Source organism: Scyliorhinus canicula, chromosome 1, assembly GCF_902713615.1.
Source record: "Scyliorhinus canicula chromosome 1, sScyCan1.1, whole genome shotgun sequence".
In the NCBI taxonomy this organism is placed as follows: Eukaryota; Metazoa; Chordata; class Chondrichthyes; order Carcharhiniformes; family Scyliorhinidae; genus Scyliorhinus; species Scyliorhinus canicula.
The window spans coordinates 173881634-173902622 of NC_052146.1; the positions used below are offsets into that span (position 1 = coordinate 173881634).

The following is a 20989-nucleotide window of genomic DNA, read 5'->3' on the forward strand; positions in this document are numbered from 1 at the left end:
TTAACAAACTGTGAAGTTCATGTGAAATGTAAAAAGTTGACAGACTTTCATGTAACTCATGACTTTCTGTTACAAGATGAATAACCAGTACTGTATACTTAAAAATCTATAGTGCAGATAATGCAACAGAATCACACAGGGTTTCAAGTTTGGATATTACTCAATGAAAGGTCACAGACCTGAAACGGCAACTATTTCTTTTTAGAATAATCTTAGAATCCCTACAGTGCAGTAAGAGGCCATTTGGCCCATCAAGTCTGCACCGACCCTCTGAAAGAGCACCCTACCTAGGTCCAATTCCCCCGTCCAGTTCCTGCAACCCCATCCTAAGGGACAATTTATCATGGCCAATCCACCTCGACCAATCCACCTAACCTGCACATTTTTGGATGTGGGAGAAAACAAGAGCACCCGGAGGAAACCCACGGAGACACTAGGAGAATGTGCAAACACCACACAGACAGTCACCCGAAGTTGGAATCCAACCCGGGTCCCTGGCGCTGTGAGGCAGCAGTGCTTACCACTGTGTCATGGGGCCGCCCCTCTCTTGCCATAGATACTGCCAGACACTACGGAGTATTTTCAGCATTTTCTGTTTACATTTTAGTTTTCGAGCATCCGTAGTGTTATACTTTTGTTTTTCTTTAATTCTGGGTTGGTCAAAGAAGTTGCAAATTGTCTCTTTGTCTGCAAGGTACTGCAGAGGTTCATCAAAGTGTGAAGGACTGGGACCATTAGTGACAATTCTCGGGAGTGGATCAGGGGAGCGGGCATGTAACTCATGACAGAAATATCTGAGGCAACACATTCGCACTTTTCTCCTCACCACTCCCTTCAACTGGCTGTACCTGTGGAATACAGCATGAAGCAGATAATATCAGGATAGAAATAAACTGTGATCAAAATCTTGTGATCCAATTTCCAGGACGGCTGGAGCTAAATGTGGAATCTGTGTTGTCCACTCCATCGCATCTTACTTCCAGATTTAATTGATGTTTGATGTCAGTTCAGAAATATTTTAACTTTTCTTTTATTCATGACTTTTTCTATGATTCCCTGGTCATCAAAGTTAAAGATACAGGCTTGGGGAAAGGAATTTTTTTCTTTTCAGATGTTCATATCTGCACCAAGCAGTCCAAAGGTTAGCGAGAGCATGTTGAGGCAGAGTAAACTTTCTTTCATTCGGTTTCAATAATGCACTGCAGCCCAACATTCATTAGAGGACTGAGTAGTGCACAGGCGTGATGCTTCTCCATCTCTCACACCCGCCATCATGCATCCTCCCAGTCTAAATTAAGTGCCAGTTACCCTATATGCGCTCTTTTGGCCTCACTCATCAGGAACGGAATTGAAGCCACCTAAACTCACAGTCAGCAAGTAGATAGGTAGGCAGGCAATCTCACTGTCATTCCCACTGATACAGCAAGCAAATAGGAACAACTCTCACAGGCTACCAACAATTTAATGAAAGAGCGTTGAATTGGATCAGTAAGGTTAAGAATAACTAAGTGTAGTTTTAACTTTGCTTTTCTTTAAAAGACAAAGAGGGAAGACAAGTGTTCCATCACCATCATCATAGTCAACAATATCCGCGTCACCAACGCCCAATAGTGCAAATAAAAGAAATGAAATAACAGAAAACTCATACATTGTCATTTTGGATTCTGGTCCACCAGATCTGGAAATAGAACACACTTTAGTTAGATTCTGCTAGGAACATAGACCTCACACCTTCCCACAAGCAGACAGCTTGGGGTAACTCTGTACATGCATTTTATTGGAGTTCTATTAATTTTATTATTTTCAGACAAAAGTTAATCTCGGAATTCATGCAAAAATGATTAGAAGGTCTCTCAGTTTAAAATCATCTTGATTATTAATTTGTGCAATTCTTTGCATGGGAATCTGTGCATGGGAATTCTAGAATTAATATAGTATAATTACGATTCAGAGGAGGTGATTTACTAAATGTGCAAAACAGAAATGCAGGTTACATATCCATACTTAGCAGCAACTGCAACAGGGCGGATGTGTTTAACTTCAACACTGTGGAAGAAAAGACATCTATTATTAAGCTTCCATCACAAAAACAAGAGGAATTGGGGGGATAAAAACAACGGAAAGAATTTTAAACACGTTTAACCCCCTACCTCTTAATTCCTGCATCCATAGATGATTCATCGTTGATGAGCTCAGACTCACTTCGTGCGATCCTCATGGCAAGCTCCTGGTCACGTCGCTCTTGCTCAAGCAATGCCTGCTTACGAGCTTCCTCCTCACGCTCTAAAGCAAGCTGAATTTCCATTGCAGCCTGGAAAACATAAAAGGTGTCTGAACTGAGGCAACTATTTGGTTAGCTCTTGACATTGGTGAAGCTATTCAGAACTATTATAGACAAACAAATGGCAAAGCAAATGGGCAATGTCTCCTGAACACACCAAGAGTTCATTATTTTTAAGCTTTTACAATTGGTTATATTGACAAACCAGACCAGCATTTTTGAATGTTTTGCAGAAAGAAAATTCCCTATCCGATAATCTACTGACTTCATCAAGTCGTTTCCACAGTATCAGAACTAAAGGTATAAGACAAGTGATGGAAATGTTGAATATCAAGCAAAGATATCATACCAGAGTAAATGACTGAGATGAGAGGCAGTGAAAACTTTACTGGGTACATAAACTAGGATAGATAAAGTTGTTGAGTAAATCAATAGATACTAAGCTATCATGGGAATAAATGCCCAAAGGTTGGACAGTTGGCAATTTGGTAAGTACTGCTGGTAAACAAGTGGAAGATGGCTTTTGTCATAGTTTATTCAGAATAAGTCATAAGAACAATTGCTCGGAGGTTCAAACTAAGACTGATAAAAAAGAGCCAAGTTAAAATTCAAGGAACTGCATTGAGTTCAGTGAGAGAAATTGAGCAGTATGGGTTGCTGCTAAATTATCAGACTGCTTATCTGACATCTAGGCTGGATGAGCAGCAATTTCCTCCAATTAAATAGGGGTCAACTGAAGCCAGGTCTTTGGTGCCTGCACTAGACTCTGTTCCCTTGCTATCAACTCCATCCTTCTCCCTGACAACTGTCTGAGACTAAACTAGACTGTGCACAACATTGGTGTCATATTTTATCCCAAGGTGAGTTTCCAGCTCATTTCTGTGCAACTATTAAGATACCCTTTTTCCATTTCCAAACACAACTTGACATCATCCCTGCCTTAGCTCACCTGCTGCTGAAACACTCATTCATGATTTGTTACCTCTGGACTCAGCTGTTGTAATGCTCTCCTGTCGAGCCTCCCACATTCGATCTCCCATAAACTTGAGGTTATCGAAAAACACTGCATGTAATGGATCCTGTTAATCTAGCACCCCTGCTGACCTACTTTGGTTTCTGGTCAAGTTTCCCTTCACTTTTAAAATTCTCATCTTATTTCCTTATGTCTGTAATCTCCTCCTGCCCCACAACCATCTGAGATATCTACACTCATCTACGTCTGTTCTCTTGGGCATCCCTTTCAACGGTTCCACCAACAGTGGCTGTGCCTTCAGCTGCCGAGGCTCCAAGCTCTGGAAATTTCTCCCTGAACTTCTCTTTCTTCCTTTGAAATCTATCCCTTTGACCAAACGTATGGCCATCTGCTCCAACACCTCAAGTAGGTCAGAGTGACACCTTGCTTCAAATTGCTCCCGTGACTCTGGGAGGTTTTATTATGTTCAAATGCCACATAAAGTGTTTCTGCTCATTGGTTAATTTAAAAAAAAATACACATTTTAAAGGTTTAAGGAATACAATGCAAATGTATAAGTATATGGGAAGAATAAATGAAGAGAGAGAAGGCATGCCAAATGTAGTAGAAAGCATTGGTAATTTATGCAGGACTGGAGAAGTACACCCTAAATGTCACAGCCAACCCATCCAAGGAGATAAAACCAGAGCAACACAAGTGAGAAATCAGCTTTAGTCAATCTACAATCGCTTTTCTGGGAAAAGGGGGTCTCAAGTCTTTTCACCACTACCCGAGTTCAATAATAAGCATACAATTGCTATCAAGTTACCCTGCTATGCAACAACAGCAAAGTGTCATCATCGAGATTGCAACTGCGAAACTGAACTACAAGTTATGACAAATTAAGCTGAACCCATCTAAGGCAAGTCTGCACTGCTGAAGGAGTTCACACAAAGTCGAATCAAACTATTGTTCTTCTGCATCCAAATTATTTTACTATTCCAAAAAAAAATGTTTTTTTCATGAGTAGGGCTCAGAATAGGAAACTCTAGTGGTTGCTATTCACATAATTGTACTGGTGAGCCAAGAATTAAATTGTTTCCAAACGGAAGTTGATTTTATTTGGATGAAGAGCAGAGTTCTATTCAGTGGGACAACAGGATGTGATGCAAATATAGGAACTGGTTTAGCACAGTGGGCTAACCAGCTGGCTTGTCATGCAGAACAAGGCCAGCAGGGCGGGTTCAATTCCCGTACCGGCCTCCCCGAACAGGGGTCGGAATGTGGCGACTAGGGGCTTTTCACAATAACTTATTTGCAGCCTACTAATAAGCGATTATTATTAAATTCAGCACTTGAATAAGATAAAGATGAATTCCTTCTGCAGCCCCCAGACACATTGCAGTGTGAAGATTTTTTTCACCTATCACTCCTTTTTAAATGTGTGCTTTGAACATGCAAAACATGGACAACTCACCCACAATTTACCAGGCATGCTCCATTGGCTCAGGCTATGCCAAGGCTTTTCAGCATTAGAAATTGTCTGATCTACATTCAAACTGTGGGAACTTTCCTTCAGACAGACCACATTCTCTCGCAGTCACGGCACACTGAACGTTCCAGATAACAAATTATCAGAGATATGTAGTTACACATCAGCCCTGCAAAGCTAGCTGACCAAAGAAGGGTTTTTCATTTATTAGCCCCCTTGACGAGAAGCAACAAAACTTTAAAAGAAGTGCTTTGAAGAGTACTTAATGGGTTCCTGGACAATAAAGATTCTACCCACCATCTCCAACAGCTTGAAGTAACACTGCTCTAATAATTGAGATCAAAATAAGAACCTTAGGATCAAAGAAATAGGACATTCAGCACCTCCAGCCTTCTCCACCATTTTATTAGATTATGAACTCTATTCTTCTGGCCAAGCTGTCTACCCTTTGAAGTACCTAACTAACAGGCGTCTATTGATCAGAGTTCTAACCATTAACCAGATCAGTACTCCCAGTTGTTTGGGGGAGGGGGTGGAGGGGCGACTTCCAGATTTCCACTGCCCTTTCTGAGAGATAAAATTCTTCTTGATTTCACTCCCAAGTTACCCAGCTGTAATTTGAATTCACATTCCACCAGGGGAGATAGTCTCACAGTATCTACCCAACCAACTCCTTTTAACATTTTACGCAACTGCTCAGATCATTACTCAAATCTTTTGAACTCAATAGATTCTATCCAGTAAAGAGAAACTTGAACATTGCTAACTATCTGACGTTGTTCACAGGAGACTAGAGGAACCAGCCGTTCATTTTTGTTGAACCTCCAGATCAACTCAATAAAATTTTTCTGATGTTCTCCCTGCGACTGACCAGCACCATTTTCCACACAGGGATACAAACCTGCAGTCGACGCTTTTCTTCCTCCCCTTTCTTCCTCTCCTCCTCCTCCAGTTTCCTCTTCAGCTCCATATCAGCTTTCCTGGTAAAAACAGGAGAGGATGATGATTAAGTCAAAGGTCTCATCACAGGATGAGGAGCATAAAGATATGCAACCTGAAATTCTGTTAGAATTGTAATAACTAGAGAAAATACAGCACCAGAACACAAATCAGTTGCAAATCCCTTTTCTGTAGATTTATTATAATACATAGATACATAGAAGATAGGAGGAGGAGGCCTTTTGGCCCTTCGAGCCTGCTCCGCCATTCATCACGATCATGGCTGATCATCCAACTCAATAGCCTAATCCTGCTTTCTCCCCATAGCCTTGGATCCCATTCTCCCCAAGTGCTATATCCAGCTGCCTCTTGAATATATTCAAAGTTTTAGCATCAACTACTTCCTGTGGTAATGAAATCCACAGGCTCACCACTGTGTGAAGAAATGCTTCCTTATCTCTGTCTGAAATTCTTTACCCTGAATCCTCAGGCTGTGACCCCTGGTTCTGGACACACCCATCATTGGTAACATCTTCCCTGCATATACCCTGTCTAGTCCTGTTAGAATTTTATAAATCTCTGAGATCCCCCCTCATTTTTCTGAACTCCAGCGAGAATAATCCCAACCTAGTCAATCTCTCCTTATTTGACAGTCCCGCCATCCCTGGAATCAGTCTGGTAAACCTTCGAGAGCAAGAACATCCTTCCTCAGAGAAGGAGGCCAAAACTGCACACAATACTCCAAGTATGGCCTCACGAAGGCCCTGTACAATTGCAGCAACATATCCCTGCTTCTATCCTCGAAACCTCATTCAATGAAGACCAACATACCATTAGCCTTCTTTACTGCCTGCTGCACCTGCATGCTTACCTTCAGCGAATGGTGCACAAAGACACCCAGGTCCCGCTGCACACTCCCCTCTCCCAATTTACAACCATTCTGGTAGTAATCTGCCTTCCAAAATGAATAACCTCACATTTATCCAAATTATACTCCATCTGCCATTGGTTTGCCCACTCGCCCAACCTGTCCATATCTTGCTGTAGGATCCCTGCATCCTCGTCACAATTCAAACTCAAATTCACAATTCAAATTTGCTATCATTTGCAAACTTTGAGATGTTACATTTTGTTCCGTCATCCAAACCATTAATATATATTGTGAATAGCTTGGGTCCCAGCACCGATCCCTGTGGTACCCCACTGGTTACTGCCTGCCAATTTGAAAAGGACCCATTAATCCCTACTCTTTCTGTTTCCTCTCAGCCAACCAGTTTTCTATCCACCTCAATACATTTCCCCCAATCCCATGCGCTTTAATTTTGCATCCTCGATCGGGTTAATTGTAAAAACAAAGTTCCCCACCTTTACCCAAATTGGAAGTTTCCTCGTGGCAGCTGGTGGAATTTAAATTCAGTCAATAAATCTGGAACATAAAACTAGTCTCAGTAATGGCACCATCAGACCATCATGGATTGTTGTAAAAACCCATCTGGTTCACTGATGTCCTTGAGGAAAGGAAATCTGCCGTCCTTACCCGGTTTGCCCTACATGTGACTCCAGGTCTACAGCAATGTGACCGGCTCTTAACTATGCTCCTGGGGGATGAGCAATAAATGCTGGCCTTGCCAGCAATGCATCCCTTGAAATAATACTTAAATAAAATGGTGGATGATTTTTTTTCCCCCCCGTTCCACACAAGAACCATTCTTATTGCCCCAGGAACATTAGCACATTTAAAAAAATTTAAATCCTCAGTTGTATATTGTGAATTTAAATCTACCGATTCGACTACACATGTAACTGTGTGTACTGGTGCAACACACGCACTTTTACACCCAGACTTACAGCCGCCGGTCTTCCTCATCTTGCTTGCGTCTTTGTTCTTCCTCCTCACGTCGCATCTGTTCTCGTTCCATTTCCTTTTGGATGACCCGCAGCCGCTCAGCTTCCTCCTCTTCTTGTTTCTTCTTCTGGAGTGTGCTTAGAAGCTGCTCTGATCGTTTCACCAGAGCGACATATTCCTTGTCAATCTGATCTCTTGTCATTATAATTTTCTAAGGAAAGCAAAGATCAAGGAAAAGACGATCACAAGTCAACTACTTTTAGTCTTCAGAACATGTTGCTGACTCTGATTAGGTGCTCACAAGGCCAGAATGCCCATCTTCTCATGACCCTAACATATTACCAGAGAATAGAACCACAGAATTCTTAGTACAAAAGGAGGCCATTCGGCCCATCGCGTCTGCACCGACCCTCTGAGCGCACCCCACTTTGGCCCCTCCCTGTAACCCCGCCTAATATGCACATCTTTTGACACTAAGCTGCAATTTTATGATGGCCGATCCACCTAACCTGCACATCTTTGGATTTGTTTTTTCCCCCTGCAATTTCCAGGAAAGTGATTTCATCCTGGAAGTGGCTGGGGAAAGGCAAAACTGAAAACAAAACTGTAATGACTTAGGCCAGGCCTTTGTGATTGGCCAATTAGAATAAGAGTTTGCTGATTCGTGGCCTTATCAGGGAAACCCTTTCTCTGTATATAACAGGGAGTGTCAGATCCTCTACACTCCCAGTGTGGACAGCAAGCTGAATGCACCTGGTTGTTCGGCTGTTGATTTTGTAACTAAAAGGAACGCGGGTGAAGGGACTTCTGCCTCCGTGGACTTATTACAAAAGTAAACCCGACACTTCTCAGCTGGCCCCACCTGAAATATGGCGAGTGCCGAAGCACAGCAGTTGTGGAGAGGTCTGCAAGCCCACTGATCCGCCCTCCCACCTGGAAACTGTTTGTGGTCAGTGACTAAAACAGAAATAAAGTGAGGATGGGATTTTGCTGCACTCCCATTATCCAATAGCCTTCCAGTATTTACTGAGCAGAATCACAGATAAAGAATCATCATTTGAGGGAGGTACGGATATGCCAACAACAGCAGGACTGCTGACCTCAGCCACGAAAATCAGAGGAAAGAAAATGACATTCGCCCAGAGGTTTGACGTGGTAGAACGAGGAAGACGACTTCTGCGGTCGACAAACTAATATGATCATTGTTTTTATTCGGTGCAATTTGATACTTGAATATGTGTCAAATTTTAAAAATTTGAAGAAGTTTCTCAGGTGAGCCATTAGCGATACCTCAAATCTGATTGTTGCCCCAAGATGGGGGTGCAAATGGGAGTACAAGGGAAATCAAGTTGACCAAGTAACGACAGCAAAACTGTCCTTCTCACACTCCACACATTCATTTTGATTCGGTGACATGCCCTCGATTTGAACACAAGAAGCCCAAGCAGGAGTATTGGAAATGCTCCATTCAATGGTGTGTGACAAAAGCATCAATGTTTCATTCACAAATATCTGCCATTCTCTCGCTCCTGCGTAACTGGAAGGAAAAGCGATCACACTGTCATACACAGAATTGTGGGCACCAGAAGAAAAGTTAGAACTGTTACGGGTTCGTTCAAGCCTGTTCATTCAAATACTTACCTTCATTTTGGTCACAAGAGCATTAATCGATGAATCCAGATCCTGGACCTGTTTACTCATCTCAGCCTTTCCCTCCCGGAGGGCCTTCACCACCTCGGTCATTCTGTTCACCCGCTGCTTGAGTGATTTCACCTTCACCAGACCATCAATGCTGTGGGGGGGATGAAACTCAATTACAATCAGCAAAGATGTTCTCACTTTATACATAAAGGAGCATGTGCATGAGCTGGAGAATTAGTGGAATTGGAAGAGTGGTTCAGAATGAACACCAAAACATAGTGAAACCAGACTCAGCAGCAGCAGCAATGTGGCAAGTCGATCATATAAATGATTTTGCCTTTGGTGCAGAAATACATCTCGAGTGAGATATATATGATTCCAACAGTACCACGATCCAGTCTGAAATAATCATCTACATTGAACACGAGTCAACCTCTTCCAATTGTTGAGATACCACATTGTTACCTGGCAAACAACAGCAGGGTAGTGGCATACTATGTTACATCTGTTAGTTCAAAAGAGCTGTGCTTAGCTCCATGGCAAGCATGCTTCCTTTTCTTTTTGATTCTTTCCATTGGATAAGCCACTAAGAAGGAATACTAATGGACTTGGCTATCAGAACAACATCACAAACAATCTGGCCCAGTGCACAACTATCAGGAGACCAGGGCAACTGATCACTGCCATCACCAAAGCTACTTAAAAAGTGACCAACATCTGCACCACTCACAAAGAAGAAAGAAAATTACTACGGATGCTGCATTCTGAAACAAAAACAGAAAATGCTGGACAATCTCAGCAGGCCTGACCATATCTGTGGTGAGTTAAGGGAGCTAACATTTCCACTCACCGTGGTTTATGTTTTTTCTTGCATAACCACATGCGGACAGTCTTCTGCATCTTGATGCAAGCAGCAGCTCGGTACTTCATCTTATTCTTCACTGCAGAAATAAATCAAGGAAATAGTTTTCAACTGTCGTAAAACAAACAGGGGTCTGAATTTTCGGTTCAAGAAAATTGGACACTTTAAATTAAGGGGCAGCACGATAGCATTGTGGATAGCGCAACTGCTTCACAGCTCCAGGGTCCCAGGTTTGATTCCCGGCTTGGGTCACTATCTGTGCGGGGTCTGCACATTCTCCCCGTGTCTGCGTGGGTTTCCTCCGGTTTCCTCCCACAGTCCAAAGATGTGCGGGTTAGGTGGATTGGCCATGATAAATTGCCCATAGTGTCCAAAATTGCCCTTAGTGTTGTGTGGGGTTACTGGGTTATGAGGTTAGGGTGGAGGTGTGGACCTTGGGTGGGATGCTCTTTCCAAGAGCCGGTGCAGACTTGATGGGCCGAATGGCCTCCTTTTGCACTGTAAATTCTATGATCTATGAAGTTCAATCACAGTCAGCTCCAGGCAGGCCTGATGGGAATTTGAACAGCCAAGTTCAAATCCACTGAACAGAGACAGACAGCCAGGACAAGTCTGGGCCTGCCCTGTCAACAAGGCATCAGGGGATAATCTGTCCCATTCAAATGGATTGATTGTTGTGGATTGGCCAGATAAAGCTAGACTTTATGGTACTCAGTTACCATAGGTTAGAATCATCCTGTAATTGATGCAGCAACGAGCAGCAGGTAACTGCGAGACCACTGTGGGTGCAGGCGGGGCGAGAGCGGGCGCAGGCGAGGACTTCTTCTAGTTGAGCACAAAATGGAAGTCTTACTCAAACAGATCATGCAGTGACCTTATGAGAAATGAAAATCGCTTATTGTCCCGAGTAGGCTTCAATGAAGTTACTGTGAAAAGCACCTAGTCGCCACATTCCTGCGCCTGTCCGGGGAGGCTGGTACGGGAATCGAACCGTGCTGCTGGCCTGCTTTAAAAGCCAGCGATTTAGCCTGGTGAGCTAAACCAGCCCCAGGAAATTGAAATTACTCCATTATCGAACTATCGAAATTACTCCACTATCCCAAGCTAAGGGAAAAAATGAACTTTATTCGGAATCGAACCAAGGTAGAAATGCCCAAGCATCTGTCCAAAAAGACAATGTTTCACTGCCCAACTAACATTGCTCCATCTCACTAGGAGCTTTACAAAAAAAAAATAACCAGCAATATAATGTTTTAAAGAGGAGAGCAAAGCTGCTGCTGAGAAATTAACAAAACTTTCTCACTCTCAGCAATCTGTATTTATAAGGAAGCACAAATCAGGGGCGGGATTCTCCGTGAATCGGCAGGGCGAGACATACCGGCGCCGAGGAGTGGCGTGAACCACTCCGGCGTCAGGTTGCCCTGAAGGTGCAGAGGCTAGGCCGGCGCCGGAATGTTTGGCGCGCGCCAACCGGCGCCGAAGAGCCTCCGCCGGCCTGTGCGAGTTGGTGCATGTGAGGGAGCGCCAGGGTGTGCTGGCGTCATCCCAGCGCATGCACAGGGGGTTCTTCTCTGCACCTGACATGGCAGAGGTTGAGGTTAACAGCGGCCGTTGCGGAAGGAAAGAGTGCCCCCACGGCACAGGCCCACCCACGGATCATTGGGTCCCGATCGCAGGCCAGGCCACTGTGGGGGAACCCCCCAGGGCCAGATCCCCCCCCCCCCCTCGAGGACTCTGCAGGCTGCCCGTGGAGCCAGGTCCCGCCGGTAGGGACCTGTTGTGATTTACACCAGCGGGACCGGCCGAAAATGGGCGGCCACTCGCCCCATCGCGGGCTGGAGAATCGCCAGAGGGGCCGCTGCCAACAGCCCCCGACCAGCGCGGCGTGATTCCCACCCCGCCAAAACCCCGGAGCCGGAGAATTCGGCAGGCGGTGGGGGCGGGATTCACGCCGCACCCCCCAGCAATTCTCCGACCTGGCGGGGGGGGGGGGGGGGGGTCGGAGAATCCCGCCTCAGGTGTGTATTGGAATAATCTTCACTTGCCTGATGAGTGCAGCTGCAACATCATTCAAACAGCTCGATAACATTCAGGACAAAGCAACCCAGCCTGATTTCCACCCCATCCATTAGCTTGACTATTCATTCCCTTCACCACTGGCGCATGGTGACCACAGTGGCTAACAAATGTAGTGCAGAAATTTCCAAACTGAACAGAAGGAGGGCAGCAGATACATGGGAACACCATTACCTCCAAGTCACATCATTGGGACTTTAGCATTGCTAGGTCATATTTGTGTAACTCCCTACCGAGTAGCACTGTGAAGCACCCTCAGCACCCAAGACTGCAATAGTTTAAGATAAAGCCTCATAATCACCTTCCCAAGGACAAATGGGGATGGCAATAACCATCAGCTTCCCTCACGACACCCCAGAACGACTCACACAAAACAATTCCATGGGTTATTGCCCATGTCAGAGTGTATAAATAAACTCATTTTAAAGGTACTGTAAACAAGATGTGGAGAAATATTAGAAAAAAAACACTGGTTCCTCAAAAAACACAATCATTGCATTTCAACTTACATTTAATGACAGACAGCGAACACCACTGAACCTTCTTCCATCTGCTGCAAACGAGCCACTGATTCACGCGTTGCATCAACACCGACAGATGCTCTGGGTCAGACTTCATGATCTGATCGAACTCTGCAAACTGAGCAAGAAACAATTCAGGTGAAGTGATCTCAAAGGGTCCAGGATATGGCTGGGGTTTTGAAGAAAAGTCCGACCCACTCCATCAGGTTGCCTTGCACGATCAAATTCTGACTGACCTTGAGTGCAATGACATGATGCTATTTTTAACCACAGTGTCCCACAAGGTAGATCACGGCGATGTCACAAACTTTGAGGCAAACCAAATTAAGATTCGGAAATAATCACACAATAGAATCATGGTGGTTTAATGAAATGGGCAGTGGCCTAAATTTTAGGACCAATATAAAATTGGACACTTAAAATTAAACCACAGCCACAGGCGTTCCTGATGGGAATTTAAATGGCCAAGTTCAAATACACTGAACACAGCCAGGACATATCTGGGTCTGCCCTGTCAACAACACATCAGGGAAAATCGGTCCTATTCAAATGGATTGATTGCTTTTGATTGCCCAGATAAAGCTAGACTTTCTGGCACCCAGTTACCATATATGGAGAAAGATTATGTGCGAACAATAAACCTAGAGATGAACCCCTGGGGGTGATTCCGAGTATCCTGCAGGGGTGCAATTGGCAACTTCATTGAGTGTTGTAACCCCTGCCCCCAAACCTCATTGGCTAAGGGCCAGAGAACTTTCTGGAAAGGCAATAAGAGGGGTAGAAAGATCAGACTTGCAGGACCCTCCCCAGCGAAGACTCGCCGCAGAGGTAATCGAGAAGATTGGACGACTGGCCAGAGATGGGAAGAAGCAGACCCACCTTCTCAGACAAAGGCCCTGAAGGAACTGAGACTCAAGAGTATTGGACCTGCAGCTCAACTGAGTTCATCGGCTCGGGAAGTAGTATCTTGGGACTGTTATTAGTTGTGATACTATAACTGTTTTACTGTTTGATAAATACATTTGGTTGAATTATACACGTGTATTGGCCTTTGTTCGCATTGCCAATAAGACATCTGGTTAAAATGTTTGAGTAATAAACTGATCAAAGTGTCTGAAGTTTTACAACAGTGGCCATTTGGCCCATTATACCAGTGCGGACTCTTTTAAAAAGCTACCGATTTGACCCACACACCTGACCTGTCCCCATAGTCCTGTAAAATCTCCTCCCTGAAGATTTTAGCCAATCCTTTCTGAAAGTTACTTCAGAATTTGCCTTCACGACCCTACCAATGTAAAATCCCTGCTCACGACTATGGTTACTGGAAACTCCAGATGGCAAATATTAATGCACTTTCTTTTATTCATTCCTGGGATATGGACATTGCTGAGAAGGGCAAGATTTACTTCCAATCCCAAATTACTCATTAGACATAGCGGTGAGTTGCCTTCATGAACACCTGTATTGTAGGCACTGTTACGTTGTTAAGGAGAAAGTTCCATACTTTTGACCCAGCAACAGTGAAGGAACGACAATACATTGCCAAGTCAGGATGGTTTATGACTTGGAGGACTGCTTGCAGGCGGTGGCATTCACTTTCATCTGCTTTCCTTGTCCTTCCCAGTTGTGGATGTCATGAGTTTGGAAGGAGCCTTGGAAAGTTGCTGCAGTGCATCTTGTATATGGTATACGGTGCTGCCACTGTGCGTCAGTAGTGGAGGGAGTGAATGCTGATAAAGCGCGTTGCTTTGTCCTGGATGATGTTTAGCTAGAGTGTTGTTGGAGCTGCATTCAACCAGGCGAATGGAGAATAAACCATCACACTCCTGACTTGTGCTTTGTGGGTGGTGAATCGGCTTTGTGGAGTCAGGAGTGAGTTACTCACCATAGACTTTCTAGACTCTGACCTGATCTTGCAGTCACAGTATTCCTGTGGCTACTCCAGTTGAGTTCCTGATCAATGGTAGCCCTCAGGGTGTCAATAATGGGGAAATTAAGCGATCTTAATGAAGCGAGATGGTTAACTCTATTTTTCTTGATGGCCATTGCCTGGCGCTTGTGCGGCATGAATGTTATTTGTCACCTACACTGTGGGCATCGACTATTTTGCCTCCTAAGGAGATGTGAATGGCACTGGACACGGTGCAGTCATCAGTGAATATCAGAACTTCTGACCTTATGATGGAGCTAAGGATGGTTGTAATGAGGAAATTGCCATGAGAAATGTTTGCAATGATTCTTTGGGTCTGAGATGATTGGCCTCCAACATCTTCCTTTGTTTTAGATATGACTCCAGCCACTGTAAAGACCCCCCACCCCCGCAATTCCTACTGGGTTGTTAAGAAGGCGTACGGTGTGTTAGCTTTTATTGGTAGAGGGATTGAGTTTCGGAGCCATGAGGTCATGTTGCAGTTGTACAAAACTCTGGTGCGGCCGCATATGGAGTATTGCGTGCAGTTCTGGTCGCCGCATTATAGGAAGAATGTGGAATGGGGAAGACCTTATGAGGAAAGGCTGAGGGACTTAAGGCTGTTTTCGTTAGAGAGAAGAAGGTTAAGAGGTGACTTAATTGAGGCATACAAGATGATCAGAGGATTAGATAGGATGGACAGTGAGAGCCTTTTTCCTCGGATGGTGATGCCTAGCACGAGGGGACATAGCTTTAAATTGAGGGGAGATAGATATAGGACAGATGTCGGAGGTAGGTTCTTTACTCAGATAGTAGTAAGGGCATGGAATGCCCTGCCTGCAACAGTAGTGGACTCGCCAACACTAGGGCATTCAAATGGTCATTGGATAGACATATGGACGTTGAGGAAACAGTGTAGATGGGCTTTAGAGGGGTTTCACAGGTCGGCGCAACATCGAGGGCCAAAGGGCCTGTACTGCGCTGTAATATTCTATGACTTCAATTTTTGATGCCATACTCAGTTAAATGCTGCCTTGGTGTCAAGGTTAGGCAATCCATGTCATCACTGGAATTATTTTGTCCATGTTTGGACCAAGGCTCTAATGAGGTCTGGAGCAGGTGGTCATGGCAGATCCATCCCCAATTGCCCTCGGGAAGGTGGTAGCGAGTTGTCTTCTTGAACTCCAGCAGTCCATCTGTTGTAGGTACACCCAAATTGCTGCTGGCCAGTGAGTTCCAAGATTTTGACCCAGCAATTAGTCAAAGAAATAGCAATATTTTTCCAAGTTAGGATGGTGTGGGGCTTGGAAAGAAATTTGCCGGGGAGGGGGGCGTTCCCATGCATCCATTGCCCTTGTCCTTGCCGGTGATAGAGGTCAGAGATTTGGAAACTGATGCTGAAGGGATGTTAGTGAGATGCTGCAGTACATCTTGCATGTGATACACACTGCTGCCACAGTGCATCGGTGATGGAGGTAGTGAACATTTAAGGTGGCGGATCACGTGTCAAGTGGGTTACTTTGTCCCAGATGGTGCTGAGCTTCCATAGTATTTTTGGAGCTGCACTCATCTAAGCAAGTGGAGAGTATTCCATCACATGACTGACTGCCTTATGGACAGACTTCAGCAGTCACCTGGTGAGTTACTCATCGCAGAATTCTCATCCTCTGACCTGCTCTTGCAGCTACAGTATTTCTATGGCTGGTCCAGTTCAGGTTTCTGGTCAATGGTAATCATCAGGATATTGACATTGGGGGATTCAGTAATGGTAATGTCATTTCATGTCATGGGGAGATGATTAGAATCTCTCTTGTTGGAGATGGTCATTGTCTGGTACTTGTCATTTGCTACTTATCGGCCAAGCCTGAATATTGTTCAGGTCTTGCTACATATGGACATGGACAATTTCAGTTTCTGAGGCATTGCAAATGGTGCTCCAGGATTACTACCCATGAGCTCCAAGTTATTAACTTCCTCCTTAGTTCCTTCAAATGTAACGGTTGGACCACAATGCCTATTCTATCTATTATCATTGATACCGATGCTTACCACAACTTCATGCACATTTCCTTCCATCTACAGAATATTGGGAACACTATCCGTGATGTCCTTTATCCTGGCATTAGAAGGCAACACATCATGCTGGACTCATGAAGGTTACAGAAATGCCCGTCTGTCCCCTAACAATGGAACCTTCTCAATGACTCAATCTCTACTCTATTATTCCCCTTTGTGCATTCCCTTTCCAACTCGTGCCTTGGGCCACACTGCACCTTTCAAGGTGTTGTTACTCCCAGCAGTCTCCAATGCCGAGTATGGGTTTGATACTGATGCACAACCTGAAAGCTCCTCCATAATCTTGAATTCTCACTGTGATCATGGCCATTTCTTTGAACACATGATCCAAGAAACATTCAGCCTCCCTGAAGTCCACAACGACTTCAGCTTGGGAATCCTCATGCAGGTGGAGAAACTTCCTACACGTGGTCTCCCAAAACAGATGAAGAATCTTAAAGTTCCCACATGGCACAAGACCATGCTGACAGCTGTATCCATGACAGGTAGATTGTTGGGGAGAAGTGGATTTTTCTCTCATGGTGGTTCTCTCACTACTTGTTGCAGACCCAGTCTGACAGATATGTCCCAAAGCAGTTGACCTGAAAAAAACATTTGGTGTTGGACATTGAAGTAGCCCACAGAGTATATTATGCGCCCTTGCTACACTCAGCAGTTGAGGGAAGGTGATAGGTGATGATCAGTAGGTGTGACATGATGCAGGTGACTTCACGATCTCCCAATTTTAGCACAATCTCCCAGATGTTAGTGAGGAGAACTTTGCAGGGTTGACTGGGCAGAATGTGGGTGATCTGGTCAGTTCTATTCTTTTCGAACTTTTCTGTAGCGTTTGATACAAATGGGTGGCTTGTCAGGCCATTTCATAGGGTAGTTAAGAGTCAACCACATTGTTGTGGGTCTTAAATTACAGCCAAGCCAGACTAAGTAAGGGCAGCACAAGAGGATAGCACCGTGGCTTCACAGTGCCAGGGTCCCAGATTCAATTCCCCACTGGGTCACTGTCTGTGCGGAGTGTGCACGCTCTCCCCATGTCTGCGTGGGCTTCCTTTGGGTGGTCCGGATTCCTCCCACAGTCCAGAGACGTGCAGGTTAGGTGGACTGGCCATGATAAATTGCCCTTAGTGACCAAAAAGGCTAGATGGGGTTATTGGGTTACGGCGATTGGATGGAAGGGAGGGCTTAAGTGGGTCGGTGCAGACTCGATGCGCCGAATGGTCTCCTTCTGCACTGTATGTTCTATGTTCTAAGTAAGGAACGTGATTTGTGGCATGGCGTAACAAGTAAGGAAGTAAGATAACAAGTAACAAGAAAGGCAACAAGGAAGTAAGGAACAAGTAACAAAACAATCTCTCCTTCAACAACAGCAAAATTAAAGAGCTGGTCCTTGACTTCAGGAAGCAAAGTACTGTACACACCCCTGTCTGCATCAATGGCGCCTAGGTGGAAATGGTTGACAGCTTCAAATACTTAGGTGTATAAATCACCAACAATCTGTCCTGGTCCACCCACATCGACGCTATGCCCAAGAAAGCACAACAGCACCGATACGTCCTCAGGAAACTAAGGAAATTCGGCATGTCCACATTGACTCTTACCAATTTTTACAGATGCACCATAGAAAGCATCCTATCTGACTGCATCATAGTCTGGTATGGCAACTGCTCGGCCCAAAACCAGAAGAAACTACAGAGAGTCGTGAACACAGCCCAGCACATCATGCAAAACGGCCTCCCATCCATTGACTCCATCTGCACCTCCCGCTGCCATGGGAAAGCGGGCAGCGTAATCAAAGACCCCTCCCACCTGGGTTATTCTCTCTTCCAATCTCTTCCATTGGGCAGGAAACACAATGTCTGAGAACACGAACAAACAGATTGAAAAACAGCTTCTTCCCCGCTGTTACCAGACTCCGACCCCCTTCTGCGCTGAACTGATCTCTCTGAAGCTGGTTTAGCTCACTCAGCTAAATCGCTGGCTTTCAAAGCAGACAAAGTAGGCCAGCAGCACGGTTCGATTCCCGTACCAGCCTCCCTGGACAGGCGCCGGAATGTGGCGACTAGGGGCTTTTCACAGTAACTTCATTGAAGCCTACTCGTGACAATAAGCGATTTTCATTTCATTTTTCATTTCAGACAACATCTCTACTGAGTAGTACTATACTCCGTATGCGTCACCCGATGTCTATGTATTTACATTGTGTACCTATCGTATATCCTATGTTTTTTCATATATGGAACGATCTATCTGGTCTGTACACAGAACAATACTTTTCACTGTATACCTGGCAATAAACCCAAGTCCAATCCAATCTTTCCATAAAGGACGTTGGTAAACTAGATGGATTTTTACAACAATCTGTTAGTTCCACGGCTATTGTTACAAAAGCTAATTTTTAAAAACCAGGATTATTTAATTAATTGAATTTGAATTTCCACAGCTGCCACGGTGGACTCTGAACGCATGTCTCCAGGGCATTATTCCAGGGCTGTGGATGATTTGTCCAGGAACATTACCACTATACTATCATTCCTCATCCCCAGGATGATGCTTAACCAGACTTGGCAACCTGACCGTGGGACTCGAGACTGCATGTGTGTACAAAGGTTTAGTTGCAGAAGGACAACTTCGCATTCATATTTAGTTTCTATAAATGTCAGCAATTTTGCCAAAAATTGTGAACCCGGTGTCAATGTTGTCATTTTTGGCATTGGCGTCTGTTGTCAAGCTGCTGTAGCCACTGGCTGTCGTGGTAGTTAGTGCACTCCAGCCTACAGGACGGGTTGCCATTTTCCTCTGTCGTCAGCTTAGTGACTCCCATGTGTAAAAATCAACGTTTAGGGCCTTCATACCACACTTGCAAACACCCTCGAAGCAGAGCTTTGGATGGCCTACTGCTCCACCAGCTCCAGCAACCTCACAATTCTGAGTTCTTGGTTAAACGGCCATCTTCCATTTTACAGAAGCCAATGAAACCACCTCTGTTTATTGAGTGCCAACAAACCTGAGAGCTGACGTTGAGAAAACTATAACAATCGTGATTTTGTCCATGCTCAAGAGTAAATCATGCAGTTCTGGACATGATATCATGAAAAATATAGAGGGCACTGGAGGGGGTACAATGAAGATTTACAAGGATGATACCAGCATGCGTGGGCATACATATCAGGAAAGGATCAACAGGCTGGGTCTCTTCTGTCTTGATAAAAGGCCGAGAGGTCTTTAAATGAAACATTTTGATAGAATACATAGAATGTTCCCTCGTGGGGTAGAGTACAAGTAATAATAATCTTTATTATTGTCACAAGTAGGCTTACATTAACACTGCAATTAAGTTAATGTGAAAAGACACCAGTCGCCATATTATGGCACCTGTTCGGGTACACAGAGGGAGAATTCATAATGTCCAATTCACCTAACAAGCATATCTTTCAGGACTTGTGGGAAGAAACCGGGATACCTGGAGGAAACCCATGCAGACACGGGGAGAACATGCAGACTCCGCCGGGAATCAAACCAGGATCCTGGGGCTGTGAAGCAACAGTGCTAACCGCTGTGCTCCCATGCCGCCCTCTGTGCTACCGTGGCGTAGAGGTCATCATTTCATAAAGTGTCACACAACAGGCATGTGAGCAAAGTTACAGCTCATGAACAAAAGGGACAGCATGAATACAAAACAGGCTGAAGAGTATTAGCGAATTATTGTTTATCAGGCCAGAGGAAGGTTTGTATCTTAAGGATCATGTTGGGTCACCTGCTCTTACCATAGAATCCCTACAGTGCAGATGGAGGCTGTTCAGCCCATCAAGTCTGCACCCTCTGAAAGAGTAGCCTATCTGTGCCCACTCCCCCATCCTATCCCTGTAACACCACCTAACCGTTGGACACTAAAGGAAAATTTAGATTGGCCAATCCATCTAACCTGCATATCTTTGGACTAGTAGAAAACCCATGCAGACATGGGCAGAACGTGCAAACTTCACACAGACAGTCACCCAAGGTTATTGAGATATATTAATAACCTAAACTTGTAAAGGGCAAGATTTCAAATTTTGCAGTATTATGAACTGTGAAGAGGTGTGTGTTAAACTTCAAAATAACAGACAGGTTTGGTAAAATGGATGGACAAATGACAGGCTGTTTTACTTTTTACATATTTGTTCATGGGATGTTACTGATTTGGGCGGTATTTATTGTCCATACCTCATTGCCCTCGAGAAGGTAATGGAAACTTAATGCAGAGAAGTGTGAAGTGATTCACTTTGCTTTGAAGAATGGGAGAGTCAATATAAAATGAAGGGTACATTCAAAAAAAGGGTGCAGGAGCAGAGAGACCTGGATGTATATCAGGGTGAACACCTGGCCAGAAATTTACAGGATGCTTTGGCAGACATGTC

At 44.6% G+C, this 20989-nt stretch overlaps 1 protein-coding gene across 1 annotated transcript in view; it reads right to left on the minus strand.

Moving 5' to 3' along the window:
* myo6a (myosin VIa) overlaps positions 1-20989 on the minus strand; it is a 257553-nt gene that overhangs the window by 17107 nt on the left and 219457 nt on the right. The window contains 8 exon segments of the mRNA XM_038802906.1: positions 1649-1678; positions 2005-2046; positions 2151-2311; positions 5627-5705; positions 7513-7721; positions 9152-9302; positions 10002-10092; positions 12599-12728. Coding sequence (XP_038658834.1) covers positions 1649-1678; positions 2005-2046; positions 2151-2311; positions 5627-5705; positions 7513-7721; positions 9152-9302; positions 10002-10092; positions 12599-12728 — 893 coding nt within the window.